At 42.2% G+C, this 17,739-nt stretch overlaps 1 protein-coding gene across 1 annotated transcript in view; it reads left to right on the top strand.

Moving 5' to 3' along the window:
• Positions 1–1,941: 1,941 nt before the first annotated feature.
• LOC136581749 (intestinal mucin-like protein) overlaps positions 1,942–17,739 on the top strand; it is a 35,358-nt gene continuing 19,560 nt past the window's right edge. Inside the window, exons 1-4 of the mRNA XM_066582372.1 lie at positions 1,942–1,983; positions 5,971–6,069; positions 8,923–9,054; positions 9,304–9,405. Coding sequence (XP_066438469.1) covers positions 1,942–1,983; positions 5,971–6,069; positions 8,923–9,054; positions 9,304–9,405 — 375 coding nt within the window. The remainder of the gene's footprint in view (positions 1,984–5,970; positions 6,070–8,922; positions 9,055–9,303; positions 9,406–17,739) is intronic.

Below are 17,739 nucleotides of genomic sequence, written 5' to 3'. Positions count from 1 at the left end.
ACCTCTAGACACAAAACGTTTCTCAAGTTACCACATTTACCCATAATTGCCAAATGTTCCTTGCTGATGCGCAGAGAAGAGGTCAGCAAATTATCTGAGAGCAGATCTCGATGCAGCCATCATGTGGCAACGTGTTACAGATAACAAGATGTCATGTACCAGCTATACCTAATGCAGTGGTCATTCAGTGTACAAGGAACCCTTATATCGCTGACCCACTATTCTGTGTCATGTGTTGGTGATCGTAGAGTTCCCTTCATGTCAGTGCTATAGACACAAGGATGGTGAAATCAAGGGCTGGCAGACAATAATTTAAATTTATGTACATTTGATTTAAGTGGAGTTGGAAATTCTAAAACCTAAATTGTACAGGCTTTACATGGAAATACACCTTAATAATGCATATCTAATTTTAGAAACAGGAAAATTTATATAGAATTTTTTTTCTTTCTTTTTAGGTCCCGTAGGAAGATGTATGGAAAACGATATAATATACCCGGTAAGTCAGTCCAATTTTGAAAAAAATAACCTTTTTTATACAGAATAATTCTTTGTTACAACAATATAAAACATTCTTGTGTCAGGACATATTCCATGTATGCAACTATTACGCACCTGCTAAATTGCTTTTGAATGAATTTTCTTGTCATTATCAAGAGTAAGCTAGCTGTCTTCCTCTACACTGACGTGTAACTGTGGATCCAAAAAGTTTCTGACATGTTATAGGGACATGTCAAAAGTTTTGATTGCTGATTCTGATCACTAAAATGATCCAGTTGAAACACTCGTCCAAGCGCTGTTACTGCCCTTACTGTTTTCTACCTGAAGATGGCCTCAATAAAAAAATCTATGGGTCAGTTGCAACGAGCGGGAAGAGGCCTGCGTTCTCTGAGCGGTTTCTAAGATGTGGCTAAGGAGCCATGTCACGGTGGCAATGAGGGTAGCACACTCTTTATAATCTTGTGCACCATTGAAGGTATATAACAGGATCTGGAAGACTAATGGAGTTAGGTGATCGTGACGCCAGTGCCTGGATTAAGAGTGATTGGTAGCGAAATAAGACTAAATTACATATGTAGGTAAATGACAGGCACACCATTTAGGCTGACTTCACACGGCTGTGATGGGCTCCGCAAGCGGAATTTCGCAGCGGAGCCCATTACGAGGCCCCCCCCCCCCAGAGACCCTATGCTTACCTCCGGATCCGCCGCCAGACGTCCCACATGACGCTTCGGCGCGCATAAGCAATAGAGCGCGTGACGCGCCGGACGCATCATGTGACACGCCAGCCGCGTCATATGACACGCCCACAGCGTCACATGATGTGCCAGCCGCGTCCTATGACGCGGTGGCGGTAGGCGGGGAAGCAGTTTCACACTATCTTCCGCTGTGCTACAGCGGAAGATAGCGTGATGGATGGCTTCCATTGACTGCAATGGAAGCCGTCTGCGCGTACACCCGTGGCAAATAGGACATGCCGCGGGTGAGGACGGGAGAATTCACGGTGCGGAATTCCGCGGGGGAATTCTGCACTGTGAGCATTGTGCTATTAGGTTCAATAGAACCTAATAGCTGCGGGCCAACGCCGCGGATTTCCACCCCGTAATACGCGGTGGAAATCCACCCGTGTGCAGCCACCCTTACTTTCAGACCTGTGGTTGTCTGTGTTAATAATAAGCTCCAGAAATTACACATACAACTTGCATGTATACTGTTTAACACTTTACACACAGATAAACAAACTTTAAGGATGCAGCATCTGAGCTAAGGAAGAGCTATAAAGAGAGAACTGACAAGAAATACCCTATTTAAACCTCACTAAGGGCTCAGTCACACGGGCGTTTTAATGTACGTTTTTTTGCACGTAAAAAAGATCGCGCTATATAGAACCAATGCTTTTCAATGGCAACGGTCACATGTGCAAATTTTACATGTGGAAAAATGCCTGCGGCAAAAATTGTAGGACACTTTTTGAAGTCGCAGGTAACTGCAGGATCAGTGTTTTTTGATTGTGAAACCCCTGGATGCTATCGCATCCAGGGGTTTCACCTTGTGCTCAATGGGCCCGGCAGCAGCAGCACTGCCCCCTTGAGAACATATAGTGAAGATCAGGAACCTCTGGCACAGCTGTGGCAGAGGAGCGCGATGTTCTTCCATTGAATTCAATGGAGCCGACGCTACATTCAATGAATGGGTGAGTGCTGCCTCTGATTGACTAAACGCAAGGACCAATCACAGGTAGCTCTCAGTTGATATTCAATAGCTGAGAGCTGCCTCTGATTGGTCACAGTACTTAGCCAATCAGAGGCAGCCCTTTCAGCAGGCGGGGATTTATAATCCCCACCTGCTGAAAGCACTTCAGAGCAGTGCAGGAAACAGACCCGGCTGGATGCACCTGAGCCCCGGCAGCTGCAGAGAGGTGTGTGTGTGTGTATATATATATATGTATATATATATATTCCCCGAAAATTACTTCAGGGCTTTCCGGCAGGCCATTGCTTTCAATGGAGCTGGCTGTAGCACCGGTTCCATTGAATTCAATGGGAGAACATCGCGCTCCTTTGCCACAGCTGTGCCAGAGGATCGCGATCTTCACTGTATATTCTCAATGGGGTCGGCGCTGCTGCTGCTGGCCCCATTGCACACAAGGTGAAACTCCTGGATGTGACAGCATCCAGGGGTTTTACATCCATAGAAGAGCAATGCTGCAGTTACCTGCATTTTAAAATCCACTGCCCTATATTCACCGCTGCACATTTTTGTGCGCAGGTAAATATCGGGCATATGAATGCTGCTATTGAAAAGCAGTGGTTCTTAATAGATGCGGATCGCAAACGCAAGTGACATGTGCATATAAAAATGCCCGTCTGACTGAGCCCTTAGGCTGATGTGACCTTTGGTGAAAATGAGTTTGACATCCCTGACCTATATGAAAAATTGATATTAATTCATATGAAGTGTTTGGTTACGTTAACCTTTCCTCTAGCTTGTGCAGCCATTTATTATAACGTATTTTACATGAATGATGATGATGTCACTTAATTATAATTAGTAGGAGTCTGTTGTCAAATGTTAAGCTTTCACAAGAGATGTTTATTTTTGAATGTTCAATCACATCCTATGATATGGCAAAAAGGAACTCGGCAAAGTCCTATGTCTGTAGTATCTTAGTCAAGAAAGACTACAGTATTAGGATTATATTGTAGCACATTAAATACTTATTTTCTTTTGTCTATTCACATCTTTCCTGCACAGGCCGGCTCCATAGTGCCCTCTCCTGAAAAATGCAAACATTGTATATGCTCATCGATAATGAATCCCACAACTCAACTGAATATTATAGTATGCATGCCAACTCTGTGCAATGAAACATGTGCAGAGGTATGTAGAATTTTTACATTATTATTATAGTATACATATTTAGTGAATTGTCCATTAAAATTGAGACAATGTGATTAGATCTGGTTTACCTCAGTGGTCTCTAGTTAACATTGATCTTTACTTAAAAGGCTGTTAATAGGCATTTCAAGTCATTAACCCATAAATATATATAATTATGTTAATACATTTTCAATCAATCTTGTGCTCACCTTTCACTCAGACACTTAGGTTGCAAACTGAGCATAAGCCACACCCCAACACAGTCCATATACACCCCTAGATACACACTGCCACCATTTCTGGTAAACAGGCCAACAGTCTCCAATGTACTCACTTGCAGTTCTCCAACTGTCAAAGTTCAGAACAACAGGGCCTAAACCTACTAAAGTTTTAAGCTTTAAAAAAATGCAGTGCTTACAAAAAGTTTAAAAAAATGACAAAATAAAATAACATCCAAATAGAAGCAGAAAAGACAGAACACCTAAAACTTACAGGCTTTAGTCTTTGTTTCCCAGAGGCTAGAGAGAATATGGTCACAAATCTCAGCATTGGCTGGCCTCTAAAAATGTGCCCTATTTCTATTGTCAAAATATGTCTTAGATTTCCAGTCCCTGGCTCTGGTTTCAGAACTGCCCATTACTTTATTAAAGGGGTTGTCCCACTTCTTACTATTAATGACCTATGTCATACACTTCAATGGGACTGCACATGTAATACAAGCTGAGGCAACACTCCAATGTATAGAACTATCTACTTCCAGCACAATAAATGCTCAGCACACACAGTGACAGGCTGGGTGATCAGCTGCTCACCGGGGTCTTGAGAGGTGACCCCCAACGATCTGCCATTGATAACCTATCCTGAAAATACGTTGTCAATGGTAAGAAGCGAGACAACCCCTTTAAGCAAATCCTTTGTTTAGGACTGGACAGTGAGTCAGTAAGAGGGGAAATAACATGAATATTCAACAATTTATCTTTCTATAATCCTCCTCAATATTAGGAAATGGGGGATATTCAATTTGGGCAAAGAACAACTTTGTGCAACCTAGGTTTTGGTGGAAAATGTGACACTTCTCCCAGGGATGACCAGTTCAAAGTGTTTAGAGAATAAAACCAAGTTAACCTTGTGGACACTAAATACATGCAAATATATAGAGTCATGTTCTGAGTAATCACAGCTAGCAATGCCATTGAACCCTGCAATACATAGTACAACCACTGGGTGGCCACAATAGAAACACATAGGATATTGATCTAATGACAGAATGTTGTGCAATCATGTTGTTTTGAAAAACTGATCGTTTTAGCTAAAAGGTAAGGTAAGAAAGGGCATTGCTGTATATCACTATATATTCTCATGCCACTATTTATTCCTGTCATATTCAGTATAAATCCAACAAAAAACAATCATGGCATGCTCCAGTAGACTCCATATTATATGTGTAGTAGTATAATCCTTTCATTTATACTGCCCACATACTGTATGCAATCAAATAGCTTGAGAAAGGTTCCACAGTCATTCATTAGGACTGCTGCCTGGATCTCCATTTTTGCTATCTATGAGGTATTCTCTTCTAGAAGCATTGCTTCTAAAGGCCAATTTAGACACAACGATTATCACTCAAAATTCGCTCAAAAGCCATCTTTTGAACGATAATCGTTGTGTGTAACTGCACTGACATTGTGCAGTTTTCGTTAAGCCGTCGCTCATCGTTGTCTTTTAGCGTGCTGAAAGACCGTGATGAGCCTTATCAGGTATTCAGAAGGGGATACAGCTCATACTATCGTTTCAGCTGTATCCCGCTCCCAGATAACAGGCTGGGTATGAAGAACAGAGCGGTCCTGCTCTGTTCTCCACACCCCGCTCGGAGTGCCTGGCTGTGTAGCAGAGAACAGCTGGATGTACAAGACAAGCGGGGACACCTCGCTTGTCTTCTGCATCCTCCGCTCAGAGCGCTCAGCTGTATAACAGCCGGGCGCTCAGAGCGGGGAACAGCTGGATGCAAAAGACAAGCGGCCCCACTTGTCTTCTGCATCCTCCGATCAGAGCGCTCAGCTGTATGATGTTTGAGCGATCATTTTGCGGTGTAAATGACACAACGATCATCGCTCAAAAGACATGTTTTGAGCGATAATCGTTGTATCTAAACGGGCCTTTAGAGTTCTACTCAGATGTCCATTTCTTTTTTAGAAAGGAAGTTTAAATCAAGTCTTTGCAAACAAGCACCTTTCATTTTTTTCTGTGCTGCTGACCTTTTTTTTACTATTATCTCCATACATACAATATGACATTCAGTACAGTATACCACACAAACTGCAATATGACATTGGATGCATGCGAAAGTACAGTGGTCCCATGCAATGAAATGAGTCATATTAGGATTCTATATAGTTGTTACTATGAGGGGATCCCCACTGACTTTAGTATGTTATGTTTAATGAAAGGCATCATTTTTATAATAATTTGTATTAAATAATCATTTCTATGCGATGCGAGGGCAGATGTAAAGAATTCAGCCATTTGGGGTTCAAATATGGTTAGGCATGATATAGGTTATTTCCATAATTGTTTTTCATGTCTCTTTAGAATGAACAATATGAAATTGAGCCTGGAGAGTGTTGTGGAAAATGTGTGCCAACAGCATGCTATGTTACAACACCCAGTGGAGAGACTAAAGTGCTAATGGTACGTAACCTTTATTTTATCATTCCAGGCCTCTCTACTTAAATACCAACTAGCAGACTTTGTTCCGCAACATATGGCGGTCTGTACTCTGGAGCAGTGTTAAGGTAGCAGAAATGCAGTCCTAAGCTCTCACTCACGACTTGAAGGTTGTAGGTTCAATCCCCACATGGTTCAGGTAGCCAAATCAAGGTTAACTCAGCCTTTTACCATCCTTCCAAGGTTGGTAAAATGAGTACCTAGCTGGCTGGGGGGTAAAAAATGACTGGGGAAGGCAATAGCAAACCACCCCACAAGAACATTCTGCTAAGAAAATGTCACAATGTGACGTCACCCTAGCAGTTGAAACGTTGCTACTCAACTTTCTATACCGAACAAGAAAGAAGCATTGATTTGGACAACTGGTTGTGCAGCTTAGTCTATACTTTTGTCTGGTCACCCTAGAAGTCAGTCATGACTTGGTGCTTGCACAAAAGAAAGGTAAAGTCCCCTGGTGCAAGCACTAAATCATGACTGATTCTTAGGGTGACCTACAATTTTCCATGAAGATCTGTTTGAAAGAAACTCCATGTTCTCTGCGTAAGGCTACTTTCACAGGAGGATATTAAGGGCACATTTATGCACCAGTAAGATAGATGAAGTCTCCTGGCCCAACCTTGAGTCTACTGAGCCAAACTCGAGCATAATATATTCCTATGATTCTTTGAGTTCAGATCTATGATGCTCCAAGCTCAGATCAGTGGACCCGAGGTTGGGCACATAGTATGCTCATGTGAAACTGAGCTAAGGCAAATGTTACACTGTAGGCCTGTAGAATTCTATGAGTGCCATATTCAAGTCCATGTGACACAGTTTTTTTTACAGAAAATCCATGAAAAATCATAAGGAAAGTACTGTAGACAGATATCGGCGGATGCTCCTTGGGCTCAGCTCTGCAAATAGATCTCCAGAAATATGAAGAGAATATGTCCTGAATTGCTATTTATATTGTTACCCTGTTTGAAGATGTCTCACTCCAATAGAAGCCTAAGGACTTTTACCCACTAACATTTTCTTAACGCTGTGATTTCGTTGCATTTTTTTACTGCGAATGCCAATGGGACTTTCTAATGTTAAAATCGCATAAAAATCGCAGAAGTGCAAACTTGCAATTTTTGTGCGATGCCATTTTGACATTAGAAAGTCCCATTGGCATTTGCAGTAAAAAAAAAAACAGCGATATCGCGGCGTTAAAAAATCGCTAGTGGGTAAAAGCCCTTGAAGGAAGCTTGTCACGTCTCCACAGCAACATCAACTATGTTATGGTGCTGTTAGGGGACGTGGCAGCGTGTTTTTTTTTTTTATACTCTCTTGCTCCCATGATCCATTGGTGTCTCCCTCTGAAGTCTAGGCAGCTCATGAAAATCTGACTCTTTTCAGAGTCCCTTGCGCACGCTCTCCTTTACAAGTCTATTGGAAAGTGTGCACACGGGACTCTAAAAAGAGATAGATTCTAGAATCCAGACTTCAGAGGGGGACATCGCTGGATACAGGAAGCTGGTGAGTCTAAAGAGAATCTTTAATGCATTTAATTTTAGTGCTATTAATTAGATATATGTGAAAAGTTAATTCATAATGTGTTTGTTCATCTTTAAAAGTTTTTAATGTTTGTTTGCAAACTTTATTGGAGGTGACCGTGTTGCAGATATGCACTTTCTTCCTGCATTGTATGTATAGATAGTACAGTAGGTAGGGTGCTTTCTATGGCAGTTGAAATAAATATATTCGGTTGGCAAAATGTCATAGATTATTAGTCTCCAGGAAGTGATGGATTACTACACCCTCCTTGAGATACCAGGGAGTGACAGCGGATATGTATACGGAGCTTTTTCTGTGCATAGAATATCCTGATAATAAGATGGCTCTGCTAATCTTTTCCCAATCTATACAGGGAAGTAAAGCTAACAAATGAGCTTTGCTTTCCTGTGTAGTGGTCAGTGTAAAAACCGCAGTATTTCGTTTTTTACCCCTTAAGGACACAGCGTATTTGGTACTTAAGGGGGTTGTGCCAGCATAAAATTATCCCCTGTACGCAGGATAGGTGAGAACGAGTAGCACCCCTACCATGAGGCAACCTCAGACTGCCACCTCAGGCGGCAGGCTACAGGACCTCAAAGGGGCGGCCAGTTACTGCCCGGCCCCTATTTATTTTTTACCGGCCAAATCAATGGCCAGTATAAAACAATATCACCTGTGACCCAGCTGGCAGCAACCTGACAAGCATTTAATTTATTTGCTCTGAAGTTATGTTCCTGCACACAGAAGCCCGGCTGTATACAACGCAAATGCCAGTTGGACAGGTTAGGGGTCACACTCTGATTATAGCAGTAGTGTTTCCCACAGCTACTATTACTACTGGGACCACTATGGGGGACACTATTACTACTGGGGCCACTAACGGTTGTCACTATTACTACTGGGTCTACTAACGATAGTAACTGGCATTTTATGATTGTGTCGCAAGAAGGCTGATGGAGTGATAGAGGGAGCCCTCTTCCTCTATTAAAACACTTAAATGCCACGGTGAGCATTGACTGCAGCATCTAAAGACTTAAGTGGCTTGGATTGAAGTTATGTCCAATCCGGGCCATTGGAGCTGAATTTTAGCTTTACAATACAGTTGGCACCTGCCATCACTGTGACATACTATTACATGGCTCTCATTAACTACTTTACTGCTATGACGTAATAGTACATTGCGGGGTGGGAAGAGATTAACTGGATACTCACATTAAAATATATATATATTAAGATCAGATTTAAATAATATTTTGTTTTTCTGAAGATACATTTTCTATGTTTATTTCTCCTTTTTAGGTTGATGAGAGTTGGGTTCCAAAGGATGAGAACTGTACAATTTACAAATGTGTCAAGGAGGCAAATGGACAGCTATATATTTCTGTAACAAATCAAACCTGTAAACCTAGTAGTGCAGAAGATTGCGGCCCTGTAAGTTTAAAATATCAGATGTAACCGTGCTGTATTGCTATCGGTATATGTGGCAAGCGTGGGGTAAATAGTGGAGTCAAAGTCTACTCGATTCCATGGGCATGGATAAGTCTGCATCAGAATTTTCTATGACTAAACTGAACTGCATTCTATAGTCTCAATTTGTTTGAGGTTCTGATTAAACCTGTTTTGGGGTAAAAAATATAAAAGATTAAAAGCAAATGTTACCTTTTTTCATTTTGCAAACAGGGTCAAAAGTATATGCCACCATCTGAAGGCCAGTGCTGCGGTGAATGTGTGCAGACTTATTGTGTATTGTCACTTGGCCAAGGAAATACCATTGACATAGCGGTAAGAATCTTTAAATCCCTTTTCATGAATTTAGAATGCAGTCCTAAGCTCTCGTTCACGACCTGAAGGTTGCGGGTTCAATCCCTGCATGGGTCAGGTAGCCAGCTCAAGGTTGACTCAGCCTTCCATCCTTCCGAGGTCAGTAAAATGAGTACCCAGCTTGGTAGGGGGGGGGGGGGGGGGTAAGGATGACTAGTGAAGGCAATGGCAAACTATGTTAAGACATAACGACCACATGTATAACAAAAAGACATTCAGACCCTATTTCGTTATTTGAAGAATATTCTGATTAGCATAAAAAGGCACTCAGGGAATGTAGCTTCTACTTTCTAAAGGTTATAGAAATAGTGCCATAAAGTATGAAAATCCCCTTACTCTCTCACCCATACACACTGACGTAGAACTAGGTGCTACATCCTGTGAGCAGGTCCATACACCCATACTACAATTTTGGTATGGTACCAATTCCTAAAGGGTATTGTTAAATAGCTCCAAAGTCATTCTGTAGTGGCTTGTCGGTCCCGACGGTGTCGTAGTACATTAACCACGATGCGGAAGCAGACTAGTCACTCGTTGACGCGCTTTGTGTGGGAGTTGCCTGCTCTATCTTTATCCGTATAATTGCATGTTGGTATTTCTCTCAGAGTCCCCCACCTCTGAGGGAAGTTTTATTTGGTGTGGTTTCTTCTCTGGTCTGCCCATGAGCAGGTAGGGAGGGCTTTATCTTCTTACCCCTCCCTTAGCTCATTGCTGTTTATTGCAGTTGTGGTATACAGGAGAACTATACACTAGCACCAGCAGTGACCATCAGCAGTGAATCTTGAACCAGACCTGCTGGATAGTGAAATAGAATTGGCGATGAGACAGCTGCCAAACAACAGTACACAATACTCCAATAGTCCAAGGTTTAGAACAGGTAATCAGACATATATCCCTTTTAAAAGCAGATTGCATAGTTCTGGGACAATAACAAGACATTAGCCATGATAGGTCTGATAAACAAAGTTGTCCAACGTAATGTATCATACAGTAATATTCATAGAGAAAAAGAAATTCAAACTAAATTAATTCATAATTGTGGCTACTTTATGGATACTATACATATGCTGTCATGATTAATTGCAGCTAGGAACAACATTTAATCTATTTTTAAAATGTGATCTGCAAATGTGGCTACAATATACACTGATATCTCTGCATTATACTGACATTGCTCTAATGCTACTATGAGTAATTGCAGCCAACTATGAGCTCTTTCACACAAGCGCTGTCTGCTTACGCCTACACTGCTCTAAAGATCGCGTGAATGGGCTAATTCTAACTACTTTTGAAATAGCCCTTTCACACCATCCAAGGTGCGTGGAGCATGCTTTCCACCTTTGGGCGTACCATTGTTAGATGCACAGATTCCGTGCATCTAACAATCGTCCATGTAAACGCTTCTAAAGGAACCCATTGGTTCCTATTGTAGCACATTCTGTGTGCACCTCTTATGCGCATGGACAGCGCCCGTGTAAAGGAGGCCTATAATATACAGTCAAACCTCTAGTTTCATTGGTAATCTGTCTGAAAGCAATCGGCCAAACTTGAAACTACTGAAACTTGAGGCAATTATTTCCATAGGAATCAATGTAAATCTAATTAATTTGTTCTAGACAATCCAAAAGAAAAACACCAAACCACAGAGAATAAATATGGTTTTTAATATAAAAAAGCAGCCTAATGTAGATGTGTGTGTTATCTGTATTGTTACATAGAACTGCAGGTCACATCTACTGCATTATCTGTCCTAAGAGTCATCACTGTGTGTTATTTGTGCTATTTCATAGGACTGCAGGTGGCATCATTATCTGACCTAAGAGTTATCACTGTGTTATCTGTGGTGTTACATAGGACTGAAGGTGGCATCAATACTTACCTTTTGGTGCCGTCGGCGTCCCCACTTCCTCTTTTTCAGAGCTTCTGGCCGGTTGCCAGGCACTTGTAAAGCCGGCAAAGCATCTATTGCTAGTGACGGGGATTGAATGCCCCGCCTCCTAGCAAGAGATTGCTCTGATTGGCTGAATCGGCTGAGTGCCAGCCCTCCCAGCCAATCACAGCCAGACAGCAAAACTAGAAGCAGCCAGCGAAACTAGAGACGAAATTCTGGTTTGAAAAATCTGCGAAACTGGAAACTGGTGAAACTAGATGACAACTAGAGGTTTGACTGTATAACCTAGTTCCATGTTTGATTGATAAATATGGCTACAATAGATACTGTATTATCTTGATATCACACAAACACTACCAATATTAATTGCACCTAAGTATAATATATAATCTTTTTCTGCAATATGATTTACAAATGTGGCCACAGCATAGGGGCTTTGTTGTAGCCACATTTTGATATAGTTTAGAAAATGTGGTTATCGCATTAGTCTGATAGTATATTAGTATTTTGTTAGCTGATGAGCCCATAACATATGGGGGAAACGGGTTGGACCTCTATATTGTCTAGTGGTTTAATTTAGTTTGAGTTTCTTTACTGATTAACCCTTTCATGACCATGGGTGGTCATTGATGCTCCAGTGTCCAGGTTATATTCTGCAGTTCCAGTATCCCCACTTTAAAAAAAATTGTAACTTTTTTTTTCCGTTGACATATCTATAGGAAGGCTTGTTTTTTGAGGGCCAGGTTCTATTTTTCAATTGTACCATTTATTGTACTATAGAATTAACCTCCATGTGTCATCAGCTGGGAGTGTGTTTGTGCAATGATTATGGCATACACACATGCCCCGCTGCGTAAAGATATGGGCGGCAGAAAACACAGTCAGTACATGCTATTGTGCATTCTTTTGAAAGATGAGCAAAATTAATTCAAATGGAATGAATTTGCTTAGTCTTTCAGAGGTGTGAATGATGGATTTCATGTGGACTGAACTCCATCGTTCAAAAGAAAAGTGCATGATGCCCACATTTACATATAAACATTAACACTCATTTTCGGCTGTTTGAACGAATTTTGAGCAAAAAGCTTTGCATGTAAAAGTGCCTTAACTGCATAAGGTACCCTAGTCCACCATCAGGGCTTTGCTCTGTCTTTTATTATTTTTGTGCATCCATCTAGAAATCTGCAGGCAGGCGATTTGTGATGTTATACTAAGAGAATAACAGGGCTTTATTTCCCTCTTGGGAAAGGGCTAACCGCATGAGTATGCAGGGGCTTAGTCAATATACCCTTGATGTGGGAATTGAAATCTAACTAATGTTGAGCTCTGATTTAGATCGTCTATCAGGATTAATACAGACTTCTATTCAGTATATATTACTGGGCCACTAGGCTACAGTTTATCAAGTCCAGGTGGTTACGATAAACAGTAGCTCAACAAGAGGGTAGATGAATACTAGTCATACCTGCTACAACAAATGTATGGCTGACAAGTAGGAAATTACGATTAGGCCTAGTACTTTATTAAGTGGTTATGCTCTGGAATTATTCTCTGATCAGTGATGATATCACTACTGATTGTATGATCAGAGATAGAGATGAGTAAGCCTACTCGGTAAGGCAGTTACTCGAGCAAGCATCGCTCTTCTCGAGTAACTGCTTAGTGATCCGAGCAGGCTCAGGTGGGCTGTGGGAGGCTGGGGGGAGCGGAGCGCGAGGAAGAGTGAGAGAGACTGCGGGAGGCTGGGGGGAGCGGAACGGGAAGAAGAGTGAGAGAGATCTCTCTGTCTTCCTCCCGCTCTGCTCCTCCCAGCCTCCTGCAGCTCACCCGAGCCTGCTCGGATCACTAGGCAGTTACTCGAGAAGAGCGATGCTCGCTCGAGTAACCGCCTTACTGAGTAGGCTCGCTCATCTCTAATCAGAGATCTACTAGTTTAACACTACTCCTTGTGATTTTTTTAAAATAAGTTATAATAAAGTTTAGTTTTTTAGCATTTAGTGTCTATTCTGTGAAGGTCTTAACTGCATAAGGTATGTGCAGTTAGGATGTAAATAGTTGTATGTGTGTCACAAAGACGCGCGCAGCAGGGAGTGCGGACAGAAAATTGAATGACAATTAAGAGAAGTATTGGGCGCATTAATCAGGACCTATAGAATGGGTGCTTATTTTTTTAAACTCGTTTTATTGAAAACATTGTATTTTGTACAATAACTGAATAATAAAAAAAAACTTTGATTACATCATTAGCTCGTTACATGCATGTCAAGTATTTTGATACATTCTATTGACATATTTGTTTGTTACATTTTTCCCTGATGTTGTGGTTTCTTTGTGGTGCCGGTAGAGGGTGTGTTTCTTTTTTGGTTTTACAAATTGTTTCTAGGCGTTGCTATTCTCATCAAGTTATGGAATTGGTCCTGTGTATGCACCGTACCCGTTGTCCCACACCATCTTTCCCACACTTTATTAAACTTTTCAGGGCATTTTCTGTTTTTGTATACAATTTTTTCGTATGGCAGAGCGGCGTTAATAATGTTCTGCCACTTTGTGAGTGTCGGAGGGCGTCTATCCATCCAGCGTAGGGCTATTGCTTTCCGGGCGTAGAATAGTACCTTTGTAAGAAATATCTTGTCATGGTACTGCCATTGTTCTTCGTCTAAGAGCCCCAACAGGCATACTGCGGGATCGTGTGGTACTGGTGTTCCCAGTATTTGTGTTAGAAATTCTATGATCTCTCTCCAGTATGCCTGAATATCTATACAATTCCATATTAGATGATTAAAGTTTGCGTTAGGTACTCCACACCGGTGGCAGCAGTTGGTGGTTATCCGATTCATTTTATAAAGTCTAGTCGGTGTTAGGTAGCACTGATGTAAGATATATAGTTGTGTTAGTTTGTTGTTTGCCGCCGGCGATACTGTGGTGTATATGGACATTGCCGTTTCCCAATCCTCACTAGTGAGGGTGGGAATAAGTTCTCTCCATCTCTGCATTACTGACATTGGTGTGTCGGGAATTTTAGCTTGCAGTAGATGGGTGTACAGCACTGAAATCAGGCCTTTAGGTCCTTGTGTTCGCAGTATGCCTATTAATGGATACTGGGAAAATGTTTGTCTGGGTCCTGGAAACTGTGCGGTCAGTGCGTGTCGGTGATGCAAGTATCTAAAAAAACTCGCCCTTGGAATCTGGTACAGTTCTTGCATTTGTTCAAAGGAAGCCAGCGTTTGGTCGCTGTATACATGTTCTAGTGTGGTGACTTCTGAGTTTATCCAGAATTGTTTGCCTGGCAGATTCATCAAGTGTGGTAGCGCCCTGTTGTCCCACAAGGGAGTCTCCAGGGGAGTGTTCTCCTGTCTAGTTAATGATTTGCATGTCCGCCACACGTTCACTGCCAGTCGGTGGATCGGTAGCATTTGTTTGGTCACCCATCCTGGTTTTTCCAGAAGGATCCAGAGCGATGTTTCCTCGAGGAAGTACATGAGATGGTGCTCGGAGTTAGGGAGAGGCGCGCCCGACAACCAATGGCGGAGATACCTAACCTGACCCGCCAAATAGTATAGTTTAAAATCTGGCAACGCCATTCCTGCAGTCTCTTTAGGACGTTGTAGGGTATCCAGACGTAATTTGGCTCTTGAGTTTCCCCATATAAATGATGTTATTAATGAGTTAGTTTTTTTGAAGAATTTCTGTGGTATAGATGTTTCTGTGTGCTCTAGGCTATATAGGTATTTGGGGAGTATAATCATTTTTATGAGGTTTATCCTGCCTGCCACCGATAGTGGTAGGGTACTCCAGCTTTTCAACTTTTGCTGCAGAGTTGTCAGTAGGGGAGTGATATTTAACTCGAGGCTCTGGGTGTGTTCTCTGGTGATATGTATACCTAGATACTTAAATCTGGGGGTGATTTGTAATTTACAGAATACGTCTCCCGTCAACCATCCCTCTGATCTTAGAGGCATAAAGGCGGACTTTTGCCAGTTAATGCATAGGCCTGAGAAGATTCCAAACTTATCTATTAGAGATATGGCCAGCGGCAGGGTGTTTCTAGGATCTGACATATATAATATTATGTCGTCCGCGTACAAGCCTATTCTATCCTCTCTGGGCCCTATCTGGATGCCTTTGTATGAGTTATGTTGTCGAATTCTCAGGGCCAGAGGTTCGATTGCAATTGCAAATAGAAGGGGGGAAAGTGGGCACCCCTGTCGGGTCCCCCTGTGTAGTGGGAAGGAGGCAGAGGCCAGGCCGTTTACCGTTACCCTGGCGGTCGGCTCTTTATACAGGATAGAGATCCATTTTATAAATGTGTCTCCAAACCCGAATTTACGTAGTACCTCTATCAGATACACCCATTCGACGGAGTCGAACGCTTTAGCTGCCACTAATGAGGCCAAGGCCCAGTCTGATCTCCATCTCCACCCACCTGTGTGATTACCTGTGTTCTTCTAATGTTGTCCGATGTCGATTTACCCGGGATAAAACCGGATTGGTCCGGGTGTATAATTTTCCCTATAATTTGGTTTAGTCGGGTGGCTAGTATTTTAGTGAGGATTTTGTAGTCCGTATTTAGTAGGGAAATAGGCCTATACGAGCCACATTCCTCTGGGTTTTTGTCTGGCTTAAGAATGAGGACTATGTTGGCCTCCAACATCGACTCCGGGAGGTGGCTCTTGTCAAGGATGTATTCGTATAGGGTAAATAGGTGTGGGATTATTTCCTTTTTGTAGTGTTGGTAGATTTCCACTGGTAGCCCATCCACTCCCGGAGTTTTGTTCTTTGCCATCTCATTTATTGCTTCTTCAATCTCTTCCACTGTAATGGGAGAGTCAAGTAAGGACTTATAGTCCTCTTGTATTTCTGGGAATATTATGTCGTTTAAGTAGGTCTCTAGTTCTGCAGGTGTGTAATTAACTCGTGATTGGTATAAGTCGTCGTAGAATTGTTGAAATCTACCCATGATTTCTTTCGGGTCTGTAAGCATTGCTTCCTCACTTGATTTAACTCTTAGTATGATTGGGGGGGCAGTTTCCTGTCTCGCCATATAGGCAAGTAGTTTACTGGATTGATTTCCTTGTTCAAAAAAGGATTGTCAGGTAAAGAAGAGGTTCCTCTGGGCTTTCTCTTTCAGGTATAGTAAGTAGTCTCTTCCTATCTGAAGCCATTTATCTCTTTTAGTGTCTGTGGGGTCAGCTACAAATTCTCTTTCTAATTGTTGGCATTGTTCTGCTAAAAGTTCACCCTCCCGTGCCGTGGCTCTTTTGACAAATGAGATTGAGGACCTTAAACAGCCTCTAAGGTATGATTTAAATGCCTCCCATACTAAATTTATGTCTACGTGTGCCTCGTGTGCTTCATAATATATTTGGATCTGGTCCGGTATGCGGTCATTAGGTCCAAATAACGAAAGCCAGAATGGGTGTACTCGTGGTCTCTTGATTGTGATTGGGCCTGGGTTTTTAAGGGTCATGCGTATTGGTGAGTGGTCTGAGACACCCCGGGGTAAGAACTCTATTGTGTCAATTTTAGGGAATAATGAAGGGGATCCGAATATATAGTCTATACGGCTGAGAGCGTGGTTGTGGGCTGCATGACAAGTGTATTCTTTTTGTTGCGGGTGAAATATTCGCCATAGATCCAGCCATCCTGTTACCGAGATAATAGAAGCCAGGCGAGTCCTGCCCGCGTCTCCCTCCCTCCGAGCACCACCCCCAAATCTATCCATGGTGGGATCCATTACCATGTTCATGTCTCCCATGCAGACGACAGTTGCGTCTGGAGAGAATGATGCAAATTGGATGCCTTCTGCCAGGATGGTTGTTGTCGCCGGTGGCGGATTATAGCAACACAAGAGGACATATGGGTCATTGTTGATTTTAGCCCTTACAAAAATGTATCTACCCTCTGTGTCTCTTCGTATCTGCTCCACTTCCCATCTAAGTGTTCTTCTTATTAGTAGAGACACCCCCCTGGAGTATGATGTGTGGCATGTATGAGCGGACCATTGTACCCATGGTTTCATCAGGACTTTTGTGGTTTCAGGCGTGAGGTGGGTCTCCTGCAGGCACAGGACATGTGGTCGCCAGGAGCGTATTGATGTGTTTATTGCTGTTCGCTTTCTGGCAGATTCCATGCCCCTGACGTTCCAGGATACAAAGATTATCTCCGCCATGGGCTAAGAGATGTTAATCTGATCCGGATACGCTTTCCCATGTCATTCTGCCTGTCAGGTGCCCCTCCCCGGCACTTAATTACATTTTTATCGCATATCATGTAACAGTTTTTCAGCATATTCTCAATATCATCATAGAGCACTTGATGTATACAACTTATAAACATTTTGATAAGCTACTATCAACTTTAACTCTCAATCAACTTGTAATTAAACAGGTTTTAAAGTTATCCAC

The sequence above is a fragment of the Eleutherodactylus coqui genome, chromosome 11 (genome assembly GCF_035609145.1).
Source record: "Eleutherodactylus coqui strain aEleCoq1 chromosome 11, aEleCoq1.hap1, whole genome shotgun sequence".
Taxonomy (NCBI): domain Eukaryota; kingdom Metazoa; phylum Chordata; class Amphibia; order Anura; family Eleutherodactylidae; genus Eleutherodactylus; species Eleutherodactylus coqui.
Note: the sequence above shows the minus strand (reverse complement) of the source record. Positions and strands in the feature narration are given on the sequence as shown.